At 43.1% G+C, this 20,538-nt stretch overlaps 1 protein-coding gene across 2 annotated transcripts in view; it reads right to left on the bottom strand.

Moving 5' to 3' along the window:
- Positions 1 to 20,538, bottom strand: part of Tph2 (tryptophan hydroxylase 2) — a 107,469-nt gene that overhangs the window by 37,975 nt on the left and 48,956 nt on the right. For both annotated transcript variants that reach the window (XM_021205325.1, XM_021205324.2), the window contains one exon: positions 3,710 to 3,836. In XM_021205325.1, coding sequence (XP_021060984.1) covers positions 3,710 to 3,836 — 127 coding nt within the window. The remainder of the gene's footprint in view (positions 1 to 3,709; positions 3,837 to 20,538) is intronic.

The raw sequence follows: 20,538 nt of genomic DNA, 5'->3' as shown, positions 1-20,538 counted from the left end.
GGGCGGGGGTGGGGTATATGGAACTTTCGGGATAGCATTTGAAATGTAAATAAAGAAAATAATAATAATAATAAAAAAGAAAATAATAATAATAGTAAAAATGTTTAAAAAAAAAAAAAAAACCAGCGTGATACAAAACAGCACCAGTGCACAGCTCTCGTAGCTGCCAGGGTTCACTTCCAGGCTGGGAAGCAGGAAGTTTTATAACAAGAAGGATATCCTATAGTACTAGTATTTACACAAAAAGGATCTTGGATATACAAATGAGGCTGAGAGATTACTTGGGAAAGGCATGCGGGAGCATTGACTTACTATCCTATCTCTCTTCAAGGTCACCGGCTCCTTCTGCCACCAAACTGCAAAGGTTGCCGTCATTGTCAAATTGACAGATCTAAAATCAACTTGGGAGGGATTATCTCGATGAAGGTGAGCCTCTGAGAAGGTCTATCAGGGATTGTCTTGATTATACTTATTGATATGGGAAGACCCATCCTAATTGTGAACGGGGGGGCGGGGGGTCCCTGGGCAGACGATTGTGAACTGGAGAAAAGCAGCTGAACTCTGGCGTACATGGAAGCTGCTCTGCTTCTGCATTGTGGAGGCTATGGGACCCGTTGTCTCAACCTCCGTTACCTTGGCTACCCTGCAGTGATGGGCTGTACTCTTGATTCTGGAGCTGAAGTAACCCCCCATCGCCCTTCCCTCGATCTTCCCGTGGTATATGTCCATCGGACGTGTAGATGGTATGTCCCTGGTAGAAAAACTAACTTCGAGACTGTGACTTTAGGCCAGGCCCTAGAATGCATTCCTATAATCTCAGCAATTCAGGAGGTAGAGGCAGGAGGACCAACCTTAATTGTGAGCAGGACCAGTCCCTGGGCAGAAGATCCTGTGCTGTATTTGGCACGGAATTTACCTCATAGTAAATTCAAAGCCAGCCTGAGCTACATGTGACTTTGTCCTGAACAAACAAAGAAGTTCCAGCTTTGTTGCCTACAGAAACATAAGCCGTTTTATATCTAACAATGGAATTCTTTCTTTCCATGCCTATACAGTCTCAGTTCCTGGAGTTGCACTTTGTCCGACTGTCCTTCTTCCAGATCAATGAACTGAAACATGCTCAGGGTACATGTATGAAAATCATCTTTACAGCCATTTTAAGTTATAATTCAGGGTCTGTGAGGTGGTTCAGTCGATAACTCTTTCCACCAAGCCTAAATATCTTTGAATTTGATCCCCAGATCCCACATGGTAGAAGAGAGAACCATCTTCCATAAATGGTTCTCTGACTTTCACACTGTACTAAGGCACACACATGCATGCACACACACATACAGAGACACACACTCACATGAAAACATGGGAGGATACACACACATGTGTGCAGACATGTGTGTGAGCACCCTTAAAAACATACATACACAGAGACACATGTATGCACATGGACACATGGACAGACACACACATGCATGTGTGCAGGCACATGTGTGAGCACCCTCGAGTGCATGCACGCTCACACACACACACACACACACACACACACACACACACAAAACCATGTATGTAAACAGATATATTTAAGTTGTCATTCAAATCAACTTGCCTTTCAACACAATAAGATAATTTATTGTAGTAGCCATCTTAGAAAAAATACTCTGTTGCCTATGAAACAGAACTGCATAACTGGGGATAAACAGTATACTGTAAGGATGAATCATGTGATCTTGTTCCTTCAACTTGGTATAGTCCACTGAAAAGCTCTCAAGTCCAAAACAAAAGCTGGCCACCTTGATCCTACAGTTCCGTTTCTATTTAGAGATGTGAACCATTGCTGATGAACTTTTGGTTTTGTTTTAATTTTGCATCTGAAGGCCTGTACGCATGATGTGTTTTCTCCAGTTTCCCCAAAGACTCCAAAGCTCCTTATTAATTTATATCTCTCTGTTTCATAGATGTTTACTACCTACCTGTCCACTGACAGCATTTAAGTCCCCAAACCCAATGTACAAACTAATGTATTAGATCCACCTTAACCAGAAATGGGAAATAGTTTACCTCAAAATTATAACACATGCCATGTAGCCCTTATTGGAAATATTTTTGCGTATCTGTCATGCACAGACCTACAACAGCTATGAGGAGTAAAAAAAGAATCTAGCAGCCAAAACTAATGGCCTTATTCATTATCCACCAGAGGGCAAATTATTTACATGTATAACAATGCATTTGAAATACACTCTCAGAGCATCATCATCAATTTCTTTAGATACAAAAGAGGTTCATTTAAATGGGTCTCAGGGCGTAAAAACCATTGCCCACGGAGAAGCAGCAGAGATAGCTTCATTCTCGAAACGAAACAATTATTAACATGTCAAAATAAATATCAGGCAGAAATATAGCAAGGGACTATGGTGTCCACAGGCAATGCAGCCTGAACCCTGTGGAAACCAGACCCAGATGTCCAAACGCAGCCTTAGACAAAACCAAGTTTAGCGATGCCAATTAGTGGCTGTTGGCTTTCTCCTCAGATCTGTTGACAGTGCATTCCAGAAAGTTATTAAGTGTCTCCTTTCATGAGTCATAATTCTTTTTTTATATGCGCTTAAATTCACTATAAACAAGGAAAATCGGGCACTATATAAACAGAAGAATTAATAATATAAATCTCGCCCAGAATATAGGAATAACAAAGCCTGCCTCACAGTCGACATAAATAGCAATGGAGGTAGTTTTCCATCTGTCCTCTCTGGATTTTTCTCCTTTGGTACAACTCATCTCTCATTTTCACCTACTACTTCTTTGAGGGACTTGACGCAAATGAGTTGGTGGGATGGAGTAATAATAGCTTCATTTCTCATCAGGTATAGTCAGACTTCATTTCTCATCAGACTATACCCACATATACTCACTTACATATTATCTATGGCTGCTTTTTGTTCCATGGTAGCTGAGCTGACTAATTTTAACAGTGATTATAAGGCTCCTGTAGTGGCTATTCCTGGTTGTCAACTTGACTATATTTGAAATGAACTACAAACCAGAATTGGAAGGCTCACCAGTGAACCTAATCTGGAGGCTGGGAGATAGAAGTTTCTGATCTGGATCTTGGTATGGAGATCTTGAGACACAGTGGTGATTGAATCCAGAAGATTAAGACAGGGAGATCTCCAAGTCCAAGGTCATCTGGGATTAAAGGTGTGGTGGCACACACCTTTAATCTGGGCTACACCTTCTGCTGGGGACCATATAAGGACATTGGAAGAAGGGAGTCTGGTTCTCGCTCTTCTGCCTTCTTGCCGTGTGGGACTCAGCAACTGCTAGATCCTTGGACTTCCAACCACAGCTACTACAGAACCATTGTTGGGATTTGGACTGCAGACTGTGAGTCATCAATAAATTCCTTTACTATATAGAGCATATCCGTAAGTTCTGTGACTCTAGAGAACCCTGACTAATACAGCTCCCAACCCTAAAATACTGACCACTGCTTTATAGCCATCCATCCAACTAAACAGGAAGAGTAAAAAACATATTTCGGGAGCTAATACACCTGGAGTTCATTATCTTTTTTTGCCAAACAAGAACAAAGTTAGGGTAAAACCCTGCTCTCCCCAGGACATTAGCCTAGGAGGCACGGCCAAAGGCCATGGGTTTTATTTCACCATACAACTAGGCACTGGACAGTTTCTAAAGTTGAAAATTAACTCACCGTGGCTAGTTTCTGAACGTCCTCATCTGAGGCTCCCAGAGACGCTAAGCCTATCTCTTGTGAAAACTGAGCAAACTTGGGATCCGCAAGCAGTGGCACGTGTCCCAAGAGTTCATGGCATGTATCTCTGTGAGGGAGAAAAAAAAAAAATCACAAATGCATGTTACAGAGCAAGTTTGAAAGTATCACCTATAGGACAAGACTGAAAACTCTAAGTATAATCTTAGTAGATAAATTGCATATAACTTATTATATGTTTATATTATATGCTTATTATATAATTTCCATTCGTCATACCTGAAATGTAGATGCACCATATGATTAATGACATGTTAGGCTGGGTGATATGTTATTTACGGGCAGGGTATGAAATCATGTGTGACACATAGCGCATATGTATATGAAAGGACGTGTTCATGTGCCTACGGAGGCCAGGGACAAGTTTTAAAGTGTTGCCTATAGGACAAGATTGAAAACCCTAAGTATAATCTTATTAATCCTAATTTTTCATCCTGTCTTTTGAGATTGCATCTTTCATTGGCCTGGAACTCACCTCACAGACTGATCTGTCCAGACAGTGAGGCCCTGCTGCCTCTGCCTCTTCACCACAGCAATCTGACTTTATTTTTTTTCTTAACATGGGTTCTGAGCTCAAATTTAGGTCCTCATATAGAGAGATAAGCACTTTTCCCACTGAGACATTTTTCTCAGGCCGGGATATAATACTTTTAATAAAGCACAAGAAAAGCTATTACTTCTTTTGGAGACATGGTCCTGCCCAAAAGCCAGTGGAGGTCTGGACCTTGAACTCTCCCCAGATGTGTTTCCTCAGCGAAGGAAGCTTCCCCAACAGGCATGAGCTACCACCTTGGGACGCTGCTTGTTTCCCAGTGTCACTGCATGCTGAGCGCATGGTATATGCTACATCTCATCCTCCAGACAGGCTTAGGAAGCCGAACTTCTTGGTGTGAGATCCTGCAGCTCAGGATGGGCAAACCACTAAATCACTCGCCATTTGGCCATATTATAAACAGAGTTTGACTGAAACACAACCATGCCCACTTGTATACGGTCTACAGTCATTTTTGTCAACAACTGCAGAGTCGAATAGCTGGAACTGAGGTCACATTTCGGCAAATTCTAAAATAATTGCTCCCTGGCCCTTTAATAGAGAATGCTTGCTGATTTTAGGCATAGGTAGTAATAAACTAAATTAAATTTGGGCTGAAGAACGCCTTTGAAATTGAGTCTCGGCGTAACAAACTGCAGCCTAACTTGGTACAGTGTAACTGAAAGCCTAATTTGGGTGTAACTGTTATAACAAATATCTGAGTCGGAGCGGATTCCAGCCGCTCAACCTCAATCACAGGTAGCAAGCTGGTTCAAATAAGACAATCACCCGCTACCATCAATTAAGCTGTCCCTGTGGGTCACTTGCATTTTGTGCCCATAATCGTTCTATGGCCACCTTGCAGCTATGACTTTCTGTGGTTTTAAGGTCCAGTTCAGGAATCACAAATAAAAGTCAATTTTGTGTGTGTGTGTGTGTGTGCGTGTGTGTGTGTTTGCGTGCAAGAGCGTGCCCACGGGCACAAGCGTGTTGCTTCTGATTGAACATATTATGGTTTTTAAACTAAATTTCCTGTCTTTTAATAATACTAATAAAGCCAAAATTTTGGTTCAACTTCTCATGTTGTTTTTTTTTTTTTTTTTAAATCTTGTGCTAGTCCTTAATTTGTATCGAGCCCTTGTTTGGCTTCATGAGGTACTGAGAAACACCAGAGAATCATCTGTTGTCCACAAAGTCTGTTCCCTCGGACAGCTGATCCACTGAGGCATGCACACTTCCTTTGAGAAATGCCTTTGGAAGATTCTCCCAGTTCTCTGACCTGGACAAGACCCTGGAGATAACAAAAGCCTGCATCCATTCTCATCAGCTCAAGCTTCCATTTGGAGCTGAGTAAGTGGGCAAGGGATGGGCATGTGTCACAGCTAAATAAGGCAGGTGCCTTCTTAAGATATTGTCATGAATAATAAACTGTTTCTTGGTACCAGGTTACATTGAAATGAATTTTCCCATAATTCTCTGAGCATGGGTCGAGATGCAGAAAGATTTATGCTCATGACCAAAAAAAACATTTTTTTTAAATTCTAAATGGTTACATAGTAACTGAAAGATGTTTCTGAACTCCTGTGCTTCTCTACAATGTATTACTTCATAGGTGCTGTACACCCAAAGTCCAGTGCTACTGTCATTATTACAAAGATGGATAACCAAACAGTGACTGACAGTAAATGTTATGATCTTGAAACTCACATCAAACAGACCTCACTCAAACGAACGACCTTCTAATAATTCAAGCTACAGGACCAACCTTGACCAAACCCTTTAGTGACAGACCAGGTTGAATGTTTAAATGTACGTGATGACCCCACCTCCTTGTTCAGCAAGATGTACTGACAGCCCCCCCCCCCGCGGTCTACTGAATATAATAAACACACTCAGCTTTGGTGGTTCTGCAGCTTCTCCAGCTTTTGTGGGTTTATGGATCTGTTTTCCCTTAATTCCCTCTCTACCCTAGTCCTTGGAGCTGTGGGAGGATGAGCCTGAGGATGCCCGTCAGTGGTTAAGATGCCTGCATAGGGACTTGAGTTTGGACCCCCATCACCCAGATCAAAACCCTGGCATCTATAAGCCCAGATGGGGCATGGAGACAAGCTTGCCAGAACAGTGAGCTCCATGTTCAGTGGACAGTGACCAGTGACCCTATATCAACCTCTGGCCTTCACACACACACACACATCACACACACATACACTCACACGCACAGATGCATGCGTGCACATGGGGAAATATACTGAAGCTTTAGGAACAGGATCCAGCGCTTAAGGTTTTGTGTCATGTTAGCGATTTAGCCTTCCCTCGCCAAGGGGCTTTATAGCGTCCTTTTGATCAACGGGGAAACTAAAATTGAGTAAACGCAATCTTCTCTATGGTCATACTATAAGGGAAAGAAAGACAGGACTTGAAATTCTTCCGACTTAAAGCTCTCTGCTCTCTTGCTGTTTGAATTTACAGAGACAGCAGAAGTGAGGACAAAGTCCAGCCTTAGCGCATAGACAGAGAGTAGAACCCACATAATTAGCATAAGGAAAGTCAGGGTTAGCCTGCCCGAGCCTCTTTTTCTGCCATCTCCTGGCCTCATGCTTCCAAAGCACTTGAGGGGCCTTTTAAAAAACACCAAGTGTCTAGGCCCCACTTATGACCGGTTCAATTAGGTTTCCTGGAATTGACCGGAAAATCATTTTTTAAGGCTCCCGAGGTGAAAATGAGAGACAGACCTATTCTCAGGGCTAATGGCACCGGGCTGTCTCCCAGCAGGCTTACAAACAACTAGTGGTTGGGCTGGAGAGATGGCTCAGATGTTAAAGGCTAAGCTCACAAACAACTAGAGCCTAAAATTACAGTGGAAGATGCTTGTACGATGTGGGGATGCTAAGTTGACTTCCTCCAAGGATGCACAGTGACCATGAAGAAGGATGAAAAACCAAGACCAAATAACAGGTAATTAATTACTCCTCCACCTGCACTCAATGCGGACGTGTGCCTAACACTTCCATTCTGTGAGTGGAGTCTTCAATCTCATTCCAAGAGTCTACACCAATGCGGAGATTAAGGTCAAGTGCCCTGCCATGGAAAACTCTGGGCATTCCCACATTAGCCTTTGATGTCAATACTAAAGCATCCTTCTAATCCTGAAAGCAATAAAGCGACAATAACTCCACAGCAGACCTGATATCTAGCACTAGAAAAGATACTGAGACTAGTATTGGCCCGGTATCCTTAAACCATGGGAACAAAGACGCGAGAAAGGATTCCAGGGAATGTTGAAGAAAGGCGGGCGTGATGCTAGATGCGTCACGTAACAGTGCATAATCATTAATACAACCATGTAATTAGTATAACAGAGTCAATAAAGGTTGATCCTTGGAGTAACTTCAAATAAACCCAAAAGCTTATTTTATTGTAAATTTATTTAACGTAAACTGAAAAGGCCTGACATAGAAGGACAATCTCCCATGTACCCAGGTAAGAATAAAGTCCAAAATTTTGCTTTAAAGTAAAAATCCTCAGCTACAGAGGAAAGAAAGAGAGAGAGAGAGAGAGAAAGAGAGAGAGAGAGAGAGAGAGAGAGAGAGAGAGAGAGAGAGANAGAGAGAGAGAGAGAGAAAGAAAGAAAGAAAGAAAGAAAGAAAGAAAGAAAGAAAGAAAGAAAGAAAGAAAGAAAGAAAGAAAGAAAGAAAGCGAGCACACGAAGGCAGACAAATGACAGGAAGGAATCAATTCCCCTCGGCTAACAAAAGGTCTGTGACCTGGATTTTACATGAAGGTGTCATTGTGTCATTATCAGAAGCCAGTAACACACTACCCCAACTTCAAAACCTCTAGGCTCGTCACAATGACAAGGTAAGCAAACTGTATACAGGATGAAAGAAAGGGTGGATTTGAAAGAAGCAAGCTATACAATATAACAGAGTGAGTTACATTGTTCCATTAAGGATGAAAGCCTGAAGCAAGATGTCTAAGGGAACCCTTAACAGAGTGTTAGGGCCGCCCTCTGCTCTGTTAGGGGAGAAATGATTGTGCTTGATTCCACTACTTTCTGCTCTTCTCTCAGCATTGTCTCCATGCAGGAACCCTGAGAAATGTTCCCAGTGAAAATATGAATGCAGAAGACACAATAACCTGATGGACCAAGGCTAAGAGGTCCCATATTTCCAGATCAAGAGCAACGTTATTATCCTTTGGGACTGGTGGAACATTGAAATAAACACTGGATCATTCTGTCTCCCATTGTCTTTGACAAAGGAACTTGGTGACAATGAAGGAGGCATCCAATGAGCAAATGAGCAAAGAATTTAACCAATGAGCAAAGATGGATATTAGCATTTCTGATTTAAAAAAAGAAAAGTTCACTGGATGCTGGAGAGTCGGCTCAGCAGTTAACAGCATTTGTTGTTCTTGCAGAGGATTTGGGTTCAACTCCCAGCACCCACGTGGCGACTTACAGCCATTTGTAAGTCCAGTTTGAGGGTACCAATACCCTCTTCTGGTCTCTGTGAGTACCAGACGTGCACATTGTACACATTTATACATGTAGACAAAACACTCCAAGGCATGAAATGAACAGATCCGAACAAAGCAAGTTTCAAAGAACCCATTAACTGTGTAAGGTTATGTTTCCTTAAGTTTCTTTCTCAAGGAGGAAGAGCAGAAGATGATCATCATTTTAGGGGTCTGAGAGGTTCCAGGGTGTGGAGTAAGAGTGAGGGTACCCAAGACTCCCCCCCCCCAGCTTTCCTGCCAATTAAGGTCTGGAGGACTGACGCTGTGTGGGCTTCCCCCTGATTTACTGCCACTATGCCCTGCCTGTAAAGCAGACCAAGGCCTCTCTGGAAGTTGAATTCTCCACAGCTGGACTCCTTAGTATCTAATGAACCTGCTCCCACTGGGAGATGGCAACTCTTGCTTTATCTCATCTTATCTCTCTTAAAAGATTCAATTATTTGGTCATAATTGTGCCTGCCAGCATGGGCTGCTTCCAATCTCTACATCAGCAAACTTTTCTCTCTCTCTCTCTCCTCTCTCTCTCTCTCTCTCTCTCTCTCTCTCTCTCTCTCTCTCTCTCTCTCTCTCTCTCTCTCTCTCTCTCTCTCTCTCTCTCTCTCTCTCTCTCTCTCTCTCTCTCTCTCTCTTCAACTCCTTTTGATGCGGTTTTCTCCTGAATAGCGCTTTTCAGAGCCCTTCTCACAAAAGTGCTCTGTTGCCTGAAAACGTAGGACCTTTCAAAACTGTTAGCACTGTAAAACATCATGTCTCTTCAAAGAAAAAAAAAAAAAGCTAGTACTGATATCAGACACTAGACTTTCACTGCTCTAAATTGGAATCTTCTCTGATAAGCCCAGTTAGGAGGATTCTAAAGCCGCCGAGATGGGCCCACAAAGGGGCCCCCGGGCAAAGTGTCTCTGGGGAATTCTTAAATCATTCTAAGAAAGTCGCGATCATTTTGCTGCAGGGAAATAAGGGTCCTGGTTGTTACGTTCAAATTCAAAATGAGTCTGGCATTTTTTTTCCCTCCTCTTATCAGTTTTCAAAGCTGACTCCTCTTGCTCAGTTTTCAACAACGGCTTTTTACTTTTGCCGTAAATTAAAACCTTTGAGAGGTGGGGAACGAGTATATGATGTGGGTTTCCCCAACCCAAACCGACACATTCGTCCTTTCAAACGCTTCTCTGCGGGTTTGTTTGTTCTACATGACAGAAGCCAAACACACTTACTAAATCATAAAAAGAAGGGAAATAAGATAAGAGGGAGAAGTTTGGGGGTCTGCCTTGGTGAAAATATACGTGTATGTAATGTGTATTGTGGGTGAGCTGTGACCCAGAATAGAGTATTTCTTCAGCCTTCACAGGGCCTTTCGTGGGGATGTCCATCCAGGATGCAGAACAAGCAGCCTGCAGGAGACTTGCTTGGTTCTCACTGCCCTGGGATGATAATGGGGAATTAATTTAGTATTGAGGCAACTTGTCCTTGGAGCTTGCTAGGGAGGCAGAGTTTTCTGAGTTCAGATTTAAAACCGCATGCTGTAAGCCAGACCTGGTGGTACACACCATAGCCTAAGACTTGAGAAGTAGAAACAGGAAGGTCAGAAGTTCAAGACTAGCTTCTGCAAGAAAGCAAGTTCAAGACTAGCCTTGGGCGACATGCCACTGTCTCAAGAAACCAGCAAATAAAACCATCAAGCCCACATAAGGTTTTTGGCCGTTCTTATGATCACTTCATCTACTACACATCACAGGGTATATAAACACAAATGTGGCCCTCTTTTTGCAAAGTCACACACTCACAGGTTGCCAAGGAGGAAATCTTTACTTTCCTCCCCTAAGAGTCCTGAGGATTTCTAACAATCTTGCTCTTGACTATACGATTTTGGGAGTATAGAGAATGTTACAGACCTCTCTCTGTCTCTGTTCCTCTGTCTCTGTGTGTGTGTGTACCTGTCTGTGTGTGTGTGTGTGTGTCTATGTATGAACCTCTGTTTGTGTCTCTGTGTGTATGTGTTGTGTGTGTGTATGTGTGTCTTTGTGCATGTGTCTGTGAATGCCTGTGTACGTCTATGTGAGTGTGTCTGGGTGTAGCTGTGTGTATTTGTGTGTATGTCTGTATGTGCCTGTGTGTCTATGTGTCTGGCTATGCGTGTTATATGTGTGTTATACATTTATGTTATATGTATTTTGTGTATATCTGTATGTATATTGTCTGTATGTGTCCCTGTATGAGTATGTCTATGTGTGTCTCTCTGTCTTTCTGTTGCGTGTGTTATGTCTGCGTTGTGTGTATGTATGTGTTATGTGTGTTGTGTGTTGTATGTATGTGTCTCTCTCTCTGTGTGTACATGTCTCTAAGCATGTCTCTAAGCTAGGCTGGCTACCACAGGCCATAGTGAGTGACTCTGTTCTCTCTGTCACCCACAGGGCTGGGTTTTTTCACAGCCATGCTCCAGTCATAGGTACTGGAGATTTGAACTCAGGTCCTCATGCATGGGCAAGAACGAGTCCCCTTACCTGCTGAGGCATCCTCTGACTCTATCTTTCTTAAAACAATTTGTTATGCACTTCATACACACTAGGGACTATATTGGGAGCCACAATTTAAAAGTAAATAAGGCATAATTTTAGTAAAACGCCTTGCAAAGGTTACCTTATGGCGACTATCCAAAAAGGACAGTGACCAGGAGTACTCTCTTCTCACAAAAGAAGTAGCTTGGACCCTTGATCACTAACTGAGAAAACCCCTCACAGCCGGATCTCATGGCGGCATTTCCTCAACTGAAGCTCCTTTCTCTGTGATAACTCCAGTTGTGTCAAGATGACTCAAAACCAGCCAGTACAAGGGAGACGGGAGAGAGAACTAACTAGGAATTATGGGAGAGAGAACTAACTAGGAATTATGGGAGAGAGAACTAACTAGGAATTATATGGAGCTTTTAAAACCTCAAAGCCTCGACAGATGCCCCAGTGTAGGGGAGCTGAGGGCGGGGAGGTGGGAATGGGTGGAGGAGTGGAGGAGCACCCTCATAGAAGCAGGGGAAGGGAGGATGGGATAAGGGGCATGGAGGAGCGGGGGGGGGGAGCGGGAAAGGGTATATTTACATTTAAAATGTAAATAAAGAAAATATCCAATAAAAAAAGAGAGAAATAACAACAGTAAGAAATATTTTTTAAAGGTTGTTTGCCATTTACTTTGTTGGATGACTTATAAACACCAATGATATTGTGTATAGCAACCATCAAACACCTATGAATGAAATAGTACAGTTACTACACTCAACCATAAAGAATAACACACACACACACACACAACCTTGAAGCCTCCCCCCAAAGATATACCTCTTTTAACTAGACCACACCTCCTAATCCTCCCTAAATAGGTCTACCAACTGGGGACCAAGTATTCAAACATGAGCCTACAGGGCCATTTTCATTCAAACCGCTACACTATTGATGGTGGACATTTAACAATAAATAAGTTTTTAAAGGATGTTCTCTGGAGTCATCTCCTAGATTTATTTCCCACATCCCCGTGAAGGCAAATGACTTAGACAGCCCTATCCAATGGGACACTCTGCAGTGATGTGCCAGATCCTCTATCTATGCTATCCAATGAAACGGCCACTTGCCATTATAGCTACAGAACATTTGAAATGTGGCTAATGCAACTCGATATTTGATTTATAGCCTTAATCAACTTCACTTAATAACTGTCAATAGGCATATTTTATCATATTGATCAACAGAAACATACTATTTTTTTTCATCTAGAAAGATGGAGATGATGAGCCCCTTTCACCATGCATCTTTAGACAATGTAAAGATATAGTGTGTGGAGAGCATAGGTTTCCATACCTTAAATAGTATCGCTCATATCGCATTAAGTGGAGTTTATGTCTCAGTTTTCATATTTGGATGAGTATTTGCTCTCTCACTCTCTCTACTTTATCACTAGGGAGTTTAAGTATACCCAGGATAGAGGCCATACCACGTTCTTTCTGAGTAGCTAGTGCTTGGGCAAGCCTGGCACATGAGAAATGCCCAACTCAACTGAACACAGCAGGTGTCGAGGAGACTCCACTGCTCCACACCAGGAAGAAGCCGAGTGAAACTCGCACCATTCCTAATTTCCAATCACATTAGAGCTCTGGACCAAATCGTGGCTCTGCTCTTTTCTAGTTGTACGACCTTAGGGAAATTACCTGACTCCTACGAACCTTAGAATTGCCATCTGTAAGATGGTGAAGGTCTCACAGACTTCTCCAAAATGGGCGGCCTGATGCCAGACAGACAGAATGAGGAGGGGCGTGTCAGCTTCCTTTCCTTTTCTCTAATGGCAGTGCCTGTGACGAGCCTACCCACACGGGTGTCATTCTTCACACGACAATGAAGGGGCTTGGATGGTGATTACCTCTTTTCTTCCTAGAATTCAATCATTTTGAATTTCTTCTTCTGAACTTTCAATTTAAAAATGCAAATACTTCTGAGAAAAAAAAAAGTGCTCCCTGGTCATCGCTATCCTGCACACCTGAAGGTGCATAATGAATTTCTCCCTGACTCCAGCCAGCCGAGGGAATATGAATTTTCATCCAGGTGTGGTTGCTTCTGAGCGCTCTAATTTTGGATTGTGGGCACCACACATAGAAGACCAGGGGCAGGGCAGGGGTTGGGGGGATGGTTGCTTAAAATCGGCTTTAAAAAAAAAGGAAAGAAAGAGAGAGAGACTACTTTATCACAGTCCGTGTAGCTATCTTCAAAGCACAGAACTCAGGTTCCAGTGGGCGTTTAGGCACAAATTCGGTTTCACAATGCACAGGCTTTAAATCATGTAGAGGACTTTTTTAAATGGAACGTAGTACCATGAAGGGTACTCAATGCTCCTGAGACAACAGGCTCTGTAAAAAGTCTTAGGGCTGGCGGTGGACTTTTAGGCACTTCACTAGACAAGGCATAATGCTGTGATTGAAAACTTGGGACTTCATGCCTAGGAATATCCCCCTGTCACTAAGAATACTCTGGAATTTTAGGAGAAACAGCAGTCTCCACGTGAGTGTAAGAGGGTGCAGAAGATGAGCGGGCCTACTTGGTATTTATGTCAAGCTTTCTTCTCTCCAAAGATCAAAGCGTTATTTCATCATGCAGCACACAGGGAGGTTAAATGGCTTTGCCAGTGTCACACAGAGAGCTGATGGTGAGGCTTGGACGGCAGGGCATGGGGTCTCGCTTGCTTCTGCCTGAGGATGGAGCACACAGCAGTCTCCTACGGCTTAAGCATGCTGTCCTGAGGTGCAGGGCCCTTCTTTTTCCAAGTGACAGTGAGATTTCCAAGTGAGGAGATTTGCCTCCTCATGATAAATGGAGGTGTGGGTGTTGAGCAGTTTCAACCCTATGAAGATCAAAAGGACTACCTTCTAGCAAAGCCTGGTAATTGGGCCAAGGCCTGGGCCAGAAAGCACAGAGCTAATCTTTCCAATAGGCACAGAGAGTACTCAGAGAACAACCAAAGGGGGGAAAAAAGTCATTTTTGAATCTTGTGCAAACTTTCTAATTAAAATTTTGAGAAAACTGTTCAGTTTCAACACATGTGGAAGTTTTGAGTTTGGGTGTCTATCAAAAGTAGTGGTTAAACCCACAAATTATTATAACTATTGCCCCAATTCAGATTCTGGCTTCCCTATTTATAAACTGTATTACCAGGTTAGGCAAATTACCTAACCTTTCTCTACCTCATTTCCCCATTTATAAATTCAAAACAACTCAGGTAGTTTTGAGTTTTTAATGAGTTTCTTCACATTCAATACCTATAGTGCCTGACTGTTACTAGACTCATAAACTGTACTTGTTTGCTATTACTAGAAAGGGTGTCATTGCTACTTTGGCATTGGTAGTGGTGGTGGCTGTTGAAAATCACTAAGATTCAAGGATCAAAGGTGTGGTAGTTTGTGTATGCTTGACCCAGGGAGTGGCACTATTAGTACAAGTGGCCTTGTTGGAGTAGGTATGTCACTGTAGGTGCCTGGAAGCCAGTATTGTCCTAGTGGACTTCAGATAAAGATGTAGAACTCTCAGCTCCTCCTGCACCATGCCTGCCTGGATGCTGCCATGCTCCCACCTTGATAATGAACTGAACCTTTGAGCCTGTAAGGGAGCCCCAATTAAACGTTGACCTTATGAGAATTGCCTTGGTCATGGTATCTGTCCACAGCAGTAAAACCCTAACTAAGACAGAAGTGATGTCAATATTTTTCAAGGCTCTACCACCTTCACTGGCCGTGAGTCTATCAAATTTTTCCTGAAGGAGAAGATGGCCACTACAAGGGGGTGGGGGTGGGAGGTGACCGAGCATGTGAGCTTTGGGTTAAAAAGCAGGATGAGGAGTCCACATGTATTGGGCTTTCTGAGAACACACCATCATCTCAGAATCACTGCTTCAGACTTGAACAGCAAGGGTTACAACAACACAAAGAGAGCCAGATGGCTGGGCAGGCTTGATGCTGAGTTTGAGCATCCTCTGGGAAAGAGCATGCTGATACACAGGCTCATCTGTACAACTCTTTATTAATTAATTAATTAATTAATTAATTTTAAACTCCAGATTTTATTCCCCTTCCAGGTCCACCCTCCAACTATTCCACATCCCATACCTCATCCCCACCCCCTGTCTCCACGGGGATGTCCCCACCCCCCCACACACCAGACCTCTAAACTCCCTGGGGCCTCCAGTCCCTTGAGGGTTAAGTGCTGAAACCAGGCCCATACTGGACTTCAGGAAGAGTTTATCCTGAAAACATTCATGGTGGCCAGGGCTCATGCTGGACCAGTGTGAAGACCCAGAGTCCCCAGGAGAGGATAGGAAAGGTAAGATCGTATTTGCATTCTTGTTACCGACCTAGCGAGAGGACAGGTCAACCTTTGTAAATGTGAAAGCCTGCATCCTCACCTGCTGCTGTCCATACCTAACAAACAAGAATTTATGTCTGAGCCCCAAGAAAAGGAAACAGATCACATCATCTGCCAGCCCTGGGAGGATTCTGTTGTAATAAGCAAAGGCTAAGCTTAAGCTGTACGCTGTACTCACTTTCCTTAGACATAATGAAAAATACGGTCTGAGATAACTCACTTTTATTCTTCCTGTAAAGTAGAAACACAACAGTGATTACCAAAAAAAAAAAAAGCACCTAGCTGCAAAACCTTTTTTAAACTCTGAAACAGTTATATTTAAAACTAGCATTAATTGCTCCTAAACTGTTCAACCGTGAGCAAGAAAGATGGCGTTTGCACTTAATGCGCATGCATTTGGGTGTATTATGGCACTAAGCACTGCAGGGTTCGTCTATAGCATTGTGACTTACTCCTAATGGTCAAAGGCAGCTTTTGATTTTGACAAGCCATGGCACCAGGGCAGAAGTTATGTCCCATGCGTATGTGCCGAAGGAGCTATCGTCCCAACACAGCACTAAATCTAGCTCCTTGATCTAATGAGCGTATGCTATGCTGTATCAAGCATATTTGTATTGCAGATATGCTAAACACAGCATCTAAAACATCAGATAAAATCGGTAATTGCTAATGCTTTCATGAAGACATTTTAAAAGGAATTTCTGGCTGCATCTGTGCTTTTCTCTCTTACACTTCAGCAAGGCTCCCTGCCTGGGTTTTGGTGGGGTTTTTTGTTTGTTTGTTTGGGGTATTTGGTATTTTGGGGGTTTTTTTGGGTTTTTTTGTTTTTTTGTTTTTTTGTTTTTTTGTTTTTTGTTTTTTTTTTTGGTCAACTTGACATGAACTCGAGTTGTCTAGGAAAAATTTCCTGGAGGCAAGTCTGCAAGGCATTTTCTTGATGAATTATTGATGTGGAAGGACCAAGCTGACTGGAGTCAATGCCATCCCTGGGCTGGTATTCATTCCTGGATGGCAGACGAAATCAAAGTGAACAGGCCATGCGGATGAAGCCGGTAGCATTCCTCCATGGCCTCTGCTTCAGTTCCTGTCTCTAGGTTCCTGCTTTGAGTTCCTGCCCTGACTACACTTGACAGCCTGAACCCTTTCCTCTCCAAGTTGTCCGGTGGGTATTTTATCACAGCAATAGAATGCAAACTAAGTTGCCTCTTCTGAAAAAGCATATAGCACAGGCTTGAACTAGCGATGCTCAAAATGTTTCTATTTTCAATTCTGGTTGCCCCTCTCTGAAAAGAATGAAAATTGCTCTAGGAAGTCAGGCTATGGGCATGATTTCCACACTGTTGTGAGGAAGGTTTATATGCTAGAGGATACAAGGCATTGAACCATGAGACACTTGGACACCTCCAGCTCCATCCAAAAATCTAGACCAATGGCGGGCTTAGCCTATATTGAAGAGAACAAGACTATATTATTACATAGATAGATATGTAGCAATAATTGGAAAAATAGAACCCTCCTTCCCTGACCTCCTCCATGTGCTAGACCTCAATCAATTCACACAGCATCTCAAGAAGGAAGCTATAGAGATTTGAACAAGAATGTCTCCCATAGTCTTGGGCATTTGAACACTTGGTCCCCAGTTGGTAGCACTGTTTGGGGGAGGTTTGGGTGGTACAGCTTTGTTGGAGATAGTATGCCACTTGAGGTAGACTTTCAGAGTTTAAAGGGTCACACCATTTTCAGTTTGCTCTCTGCTTCATGCTTTTGTTAAATAAAGGATGTGCCCTTAGCATTATTCTTTAGCCACCATGCCTGCTGCTTGCCATCATGACTCCCCCACCATGACAGACTTATCCCTCCAGAACCATAAGACAAAAAAAAAAAAAAAAAAAACAACCCTTCTTTTATAAATTGCCACAGGAACAAAAGAGTGACTAATGCAGGCATGGATTATGAGTCTAAGAGATGCTTAATTTTTTTTTTTTGAACTGTATTCCTTATTAAAGAACTCTGCGTTTTTACAGCATTATTGTCTACGGTGACAACTAATAGAATTACAAATCATATGCACATGTAAATGTATACATGCAAATGAAATTACCAGTATTCAATGTCTACTCAGCCTAGGATACGTTAAAGAAAAGTACAGGGACCCCCCTCCCCCCAAAGAATCAAGACTGCAATCTCACCAGAAGGAATTATCCAGGAAAGAGAAGCCGAATGAACTGAAGCAGACACCAGGGAGAAGAATCAGCAGAGTAACTGAAAAGCCAAACATCTCTCTAAGAGCCAGAAGTTTGATGTCAGAGACCAGACACAAGTGAGCTGCTCGGGTAAGGGGTCGGGACGGGGCAGATTCCCTCTCTCCAACTTGAAGAATTTTCTCAACTGAATCAACTCCCAACTCTCCCACCTGGCCCCACAAGCCTTTGTAGACAAACCCAGAAGTCCCTTACCCTCCTGGTACAGACTTTTCCCTAGGGAAGAGGCTCCTGCCTAATTCAGTGCCACTCACTGTGGTGGTTTGAGTAAGAAGGGTCCCCATAGGCTCATCTGTTTGAATGCTTGGCCCCCAAATAGCGAAACTGCTTGGGAAGGATTAGGAGGTGTGGCTTTTGCTAAGTAGGTGTGTCACTGAGGATGGGCTTGGAGATATCAAAAGCCCATGCCAAGCCCAGTCTCTCTGTCTCTGTCTCTCTGCCTCTGTCTCTCTGTCTCTGTCTCTCTGTCTTTCTCTCTCTTTTTCTCTCTCTGTCTCTCTCTGTCTCTCTCTCTGTCTCTCTATATATATCTGTCTGTGTGTGTGTGTGTGTGTGTGTATGTGTGTGTGTGTGTATCACCTGTGTCTCTCTATGTCTGTCTGCCTGTGTATCTGACTGTCTATTTGACTGTCTGACTGTCATGTCTGTCTCTAACTTTTGGATAACATGTAAGTTCTCAATTACTTCTTCAGCACCATATCTGCCTGCTATCATGCTCCCTACCATAATGGTTATGAGCTAAACCTCTGAAGCTTTAAGACAGCCCCCAATTAAATGCTTCCTCTTATAAGTTGCTTTAGTCAAGGTGTCTCTTCACAGCAACATAGCAGTAACTAAAACACCCACCCACATACTGACATACCAGCCCCTTAGACACCCGCACCAAAATGCATGGCAGAAACTGCCATTATCATAGACATTGTTCTAAATTTCTACCTTAATATTTAACATAGCTCAGATATAATTTTGAACATAGCATGAGGTGAATTCTTTGTAAGGCAGGCAACCCCCCTTTTTTTTTAACCTTCAAAGCAAAACAATATTTAAAGTTAGTTACAGTACTGGCTGGCTTGGTGTGTCAACTTGGCACAAGCTAGAGTCATCAGAGAGGAATAAGCCTCAGTTGAGGAAATGCCCCCAAGAAATCTAACTGTAAGGCGTTTTCTCAATTTGTGATCAATGGGAGGAGGGCCCAGCCTATTGTGGATGGTGCCATCCCTAGGCTGGTGCTCCTGGGTTCTATAAGAAAGCAGGCTGAGCAAGCCATGATGAACAAGCCAGAGAGCAGCATCCCTCCATAACTTCTGCATCAGCTCCTGTCTCCAGGTTCCTGCCCTGTTTGAGTTCCTGTCCTGACTTCCTCCAGTGATGAACAGCAAGGTGGAAGCATAAGCCACATAAACCCTTTCCTCCCCAACTTTCTTTTTGGTCATGGTGTTTGGTCACAGTAATAGAAACCCTAACAAAAACAGTTACCCAGTGAATAAAACAAACACATTTTTAGCACCCAGTGATATAAAGTTGGATCTCTTTCTGCTTACCATGCCTCCCTCCATCTCTTTCTCTTTAAGGGGATACAGAGGCAACCTTCACGTCTTCTTTACCTCCTTTTCCTCAACTCCATAATAGCTACCTTTTCTTCTAAAACTATTATCCTAAAAGCAAAGCAAATGGCCATAATATAATAGGTTGCTCCCTAGTAGGGATTTTTTTAATATAGTTTTTTTAAATCAAAGAACATCTTGATCAAGATGCCCTAGCATCGTAGCTTCTATTGGTGTTGAAAAATTGCTGCCATTAAAGCTTCATGAATTTGCCTCACAAGAGGAAACTGAACATGTGAACATTTCTGATTCATGGAGGCATGGCCAGCATTAGCTCCTGAAGTCAGTAAAGTTTTGGGAGATGAATGGAGGACCCATCAGTATAGGACCACAGCCATTCAGAAAGGGGGCTACTGCCCCAGAGTGTAGCTGAGATTCACCTGGATGTGCAAACCCTTGACTTTTGCACAGAATTCAAGCACAGTTATATCTCAAATCTGACACCTCCGTGAGGTGCTGCCGTCATGGCTTAGAGCACTCTCCACTGGGTTTTCCCCTCCGACGCCAGGTGTAGAGATTCACTCTGTCTGACTCTTTTCATCTCTCAATTACCGTTGCCAACTGGTCTTGAGTTCCTGACAGTCTTGCAGAGCAAAATCGAGGCAAGGACAAATAATCACCAAGCACTGTTGAAAAGTCCAAGTGCAGAGCGCTATAGAGATGTCTAACTCTGTCTGGAAAGGCTTCAAAGAAGGCTGGAACTGGGCCGAATCCAAGGGATTTCAGCAGAGTTGTTCCGGGCAGAATGAAACTCCTTGCTTGCCTTTCATGGAAGGCTGAGACGCTGTCTCCCTGTCTCTGCCTCTGTCTCTGTCTCTGTCTCTGTCTCTCTCTGTCTCTCTCTGTCTCTCTGTCTCTGTCTCTGTCTCTCTCTCTCTCTCTCTCTCTCGTCTGTGTGTGGCTCTGTCTCTCTGCCTCTCTCTGCCTCCCTCTCTCTCTGCCTCCCTCTCTC

This window comes from Mus pahari, chromosome 9 (genome assembly GCF_900095145.1).
Source record: "Mus pahari chromosome 9, PAHARI_EIJ_v1.1, whole genome shotgun sequence".
Taxonomy (NCBI): Eukaryota; Metazoa; Chordata; class Mammalia; order Rodentia; family Muridae; genus Mus; species Mus pahari.
Note: the sequence above shows the minus strand (reverse complement) of the source record. Positions and strands in the feature narration are given on the sequence as shown.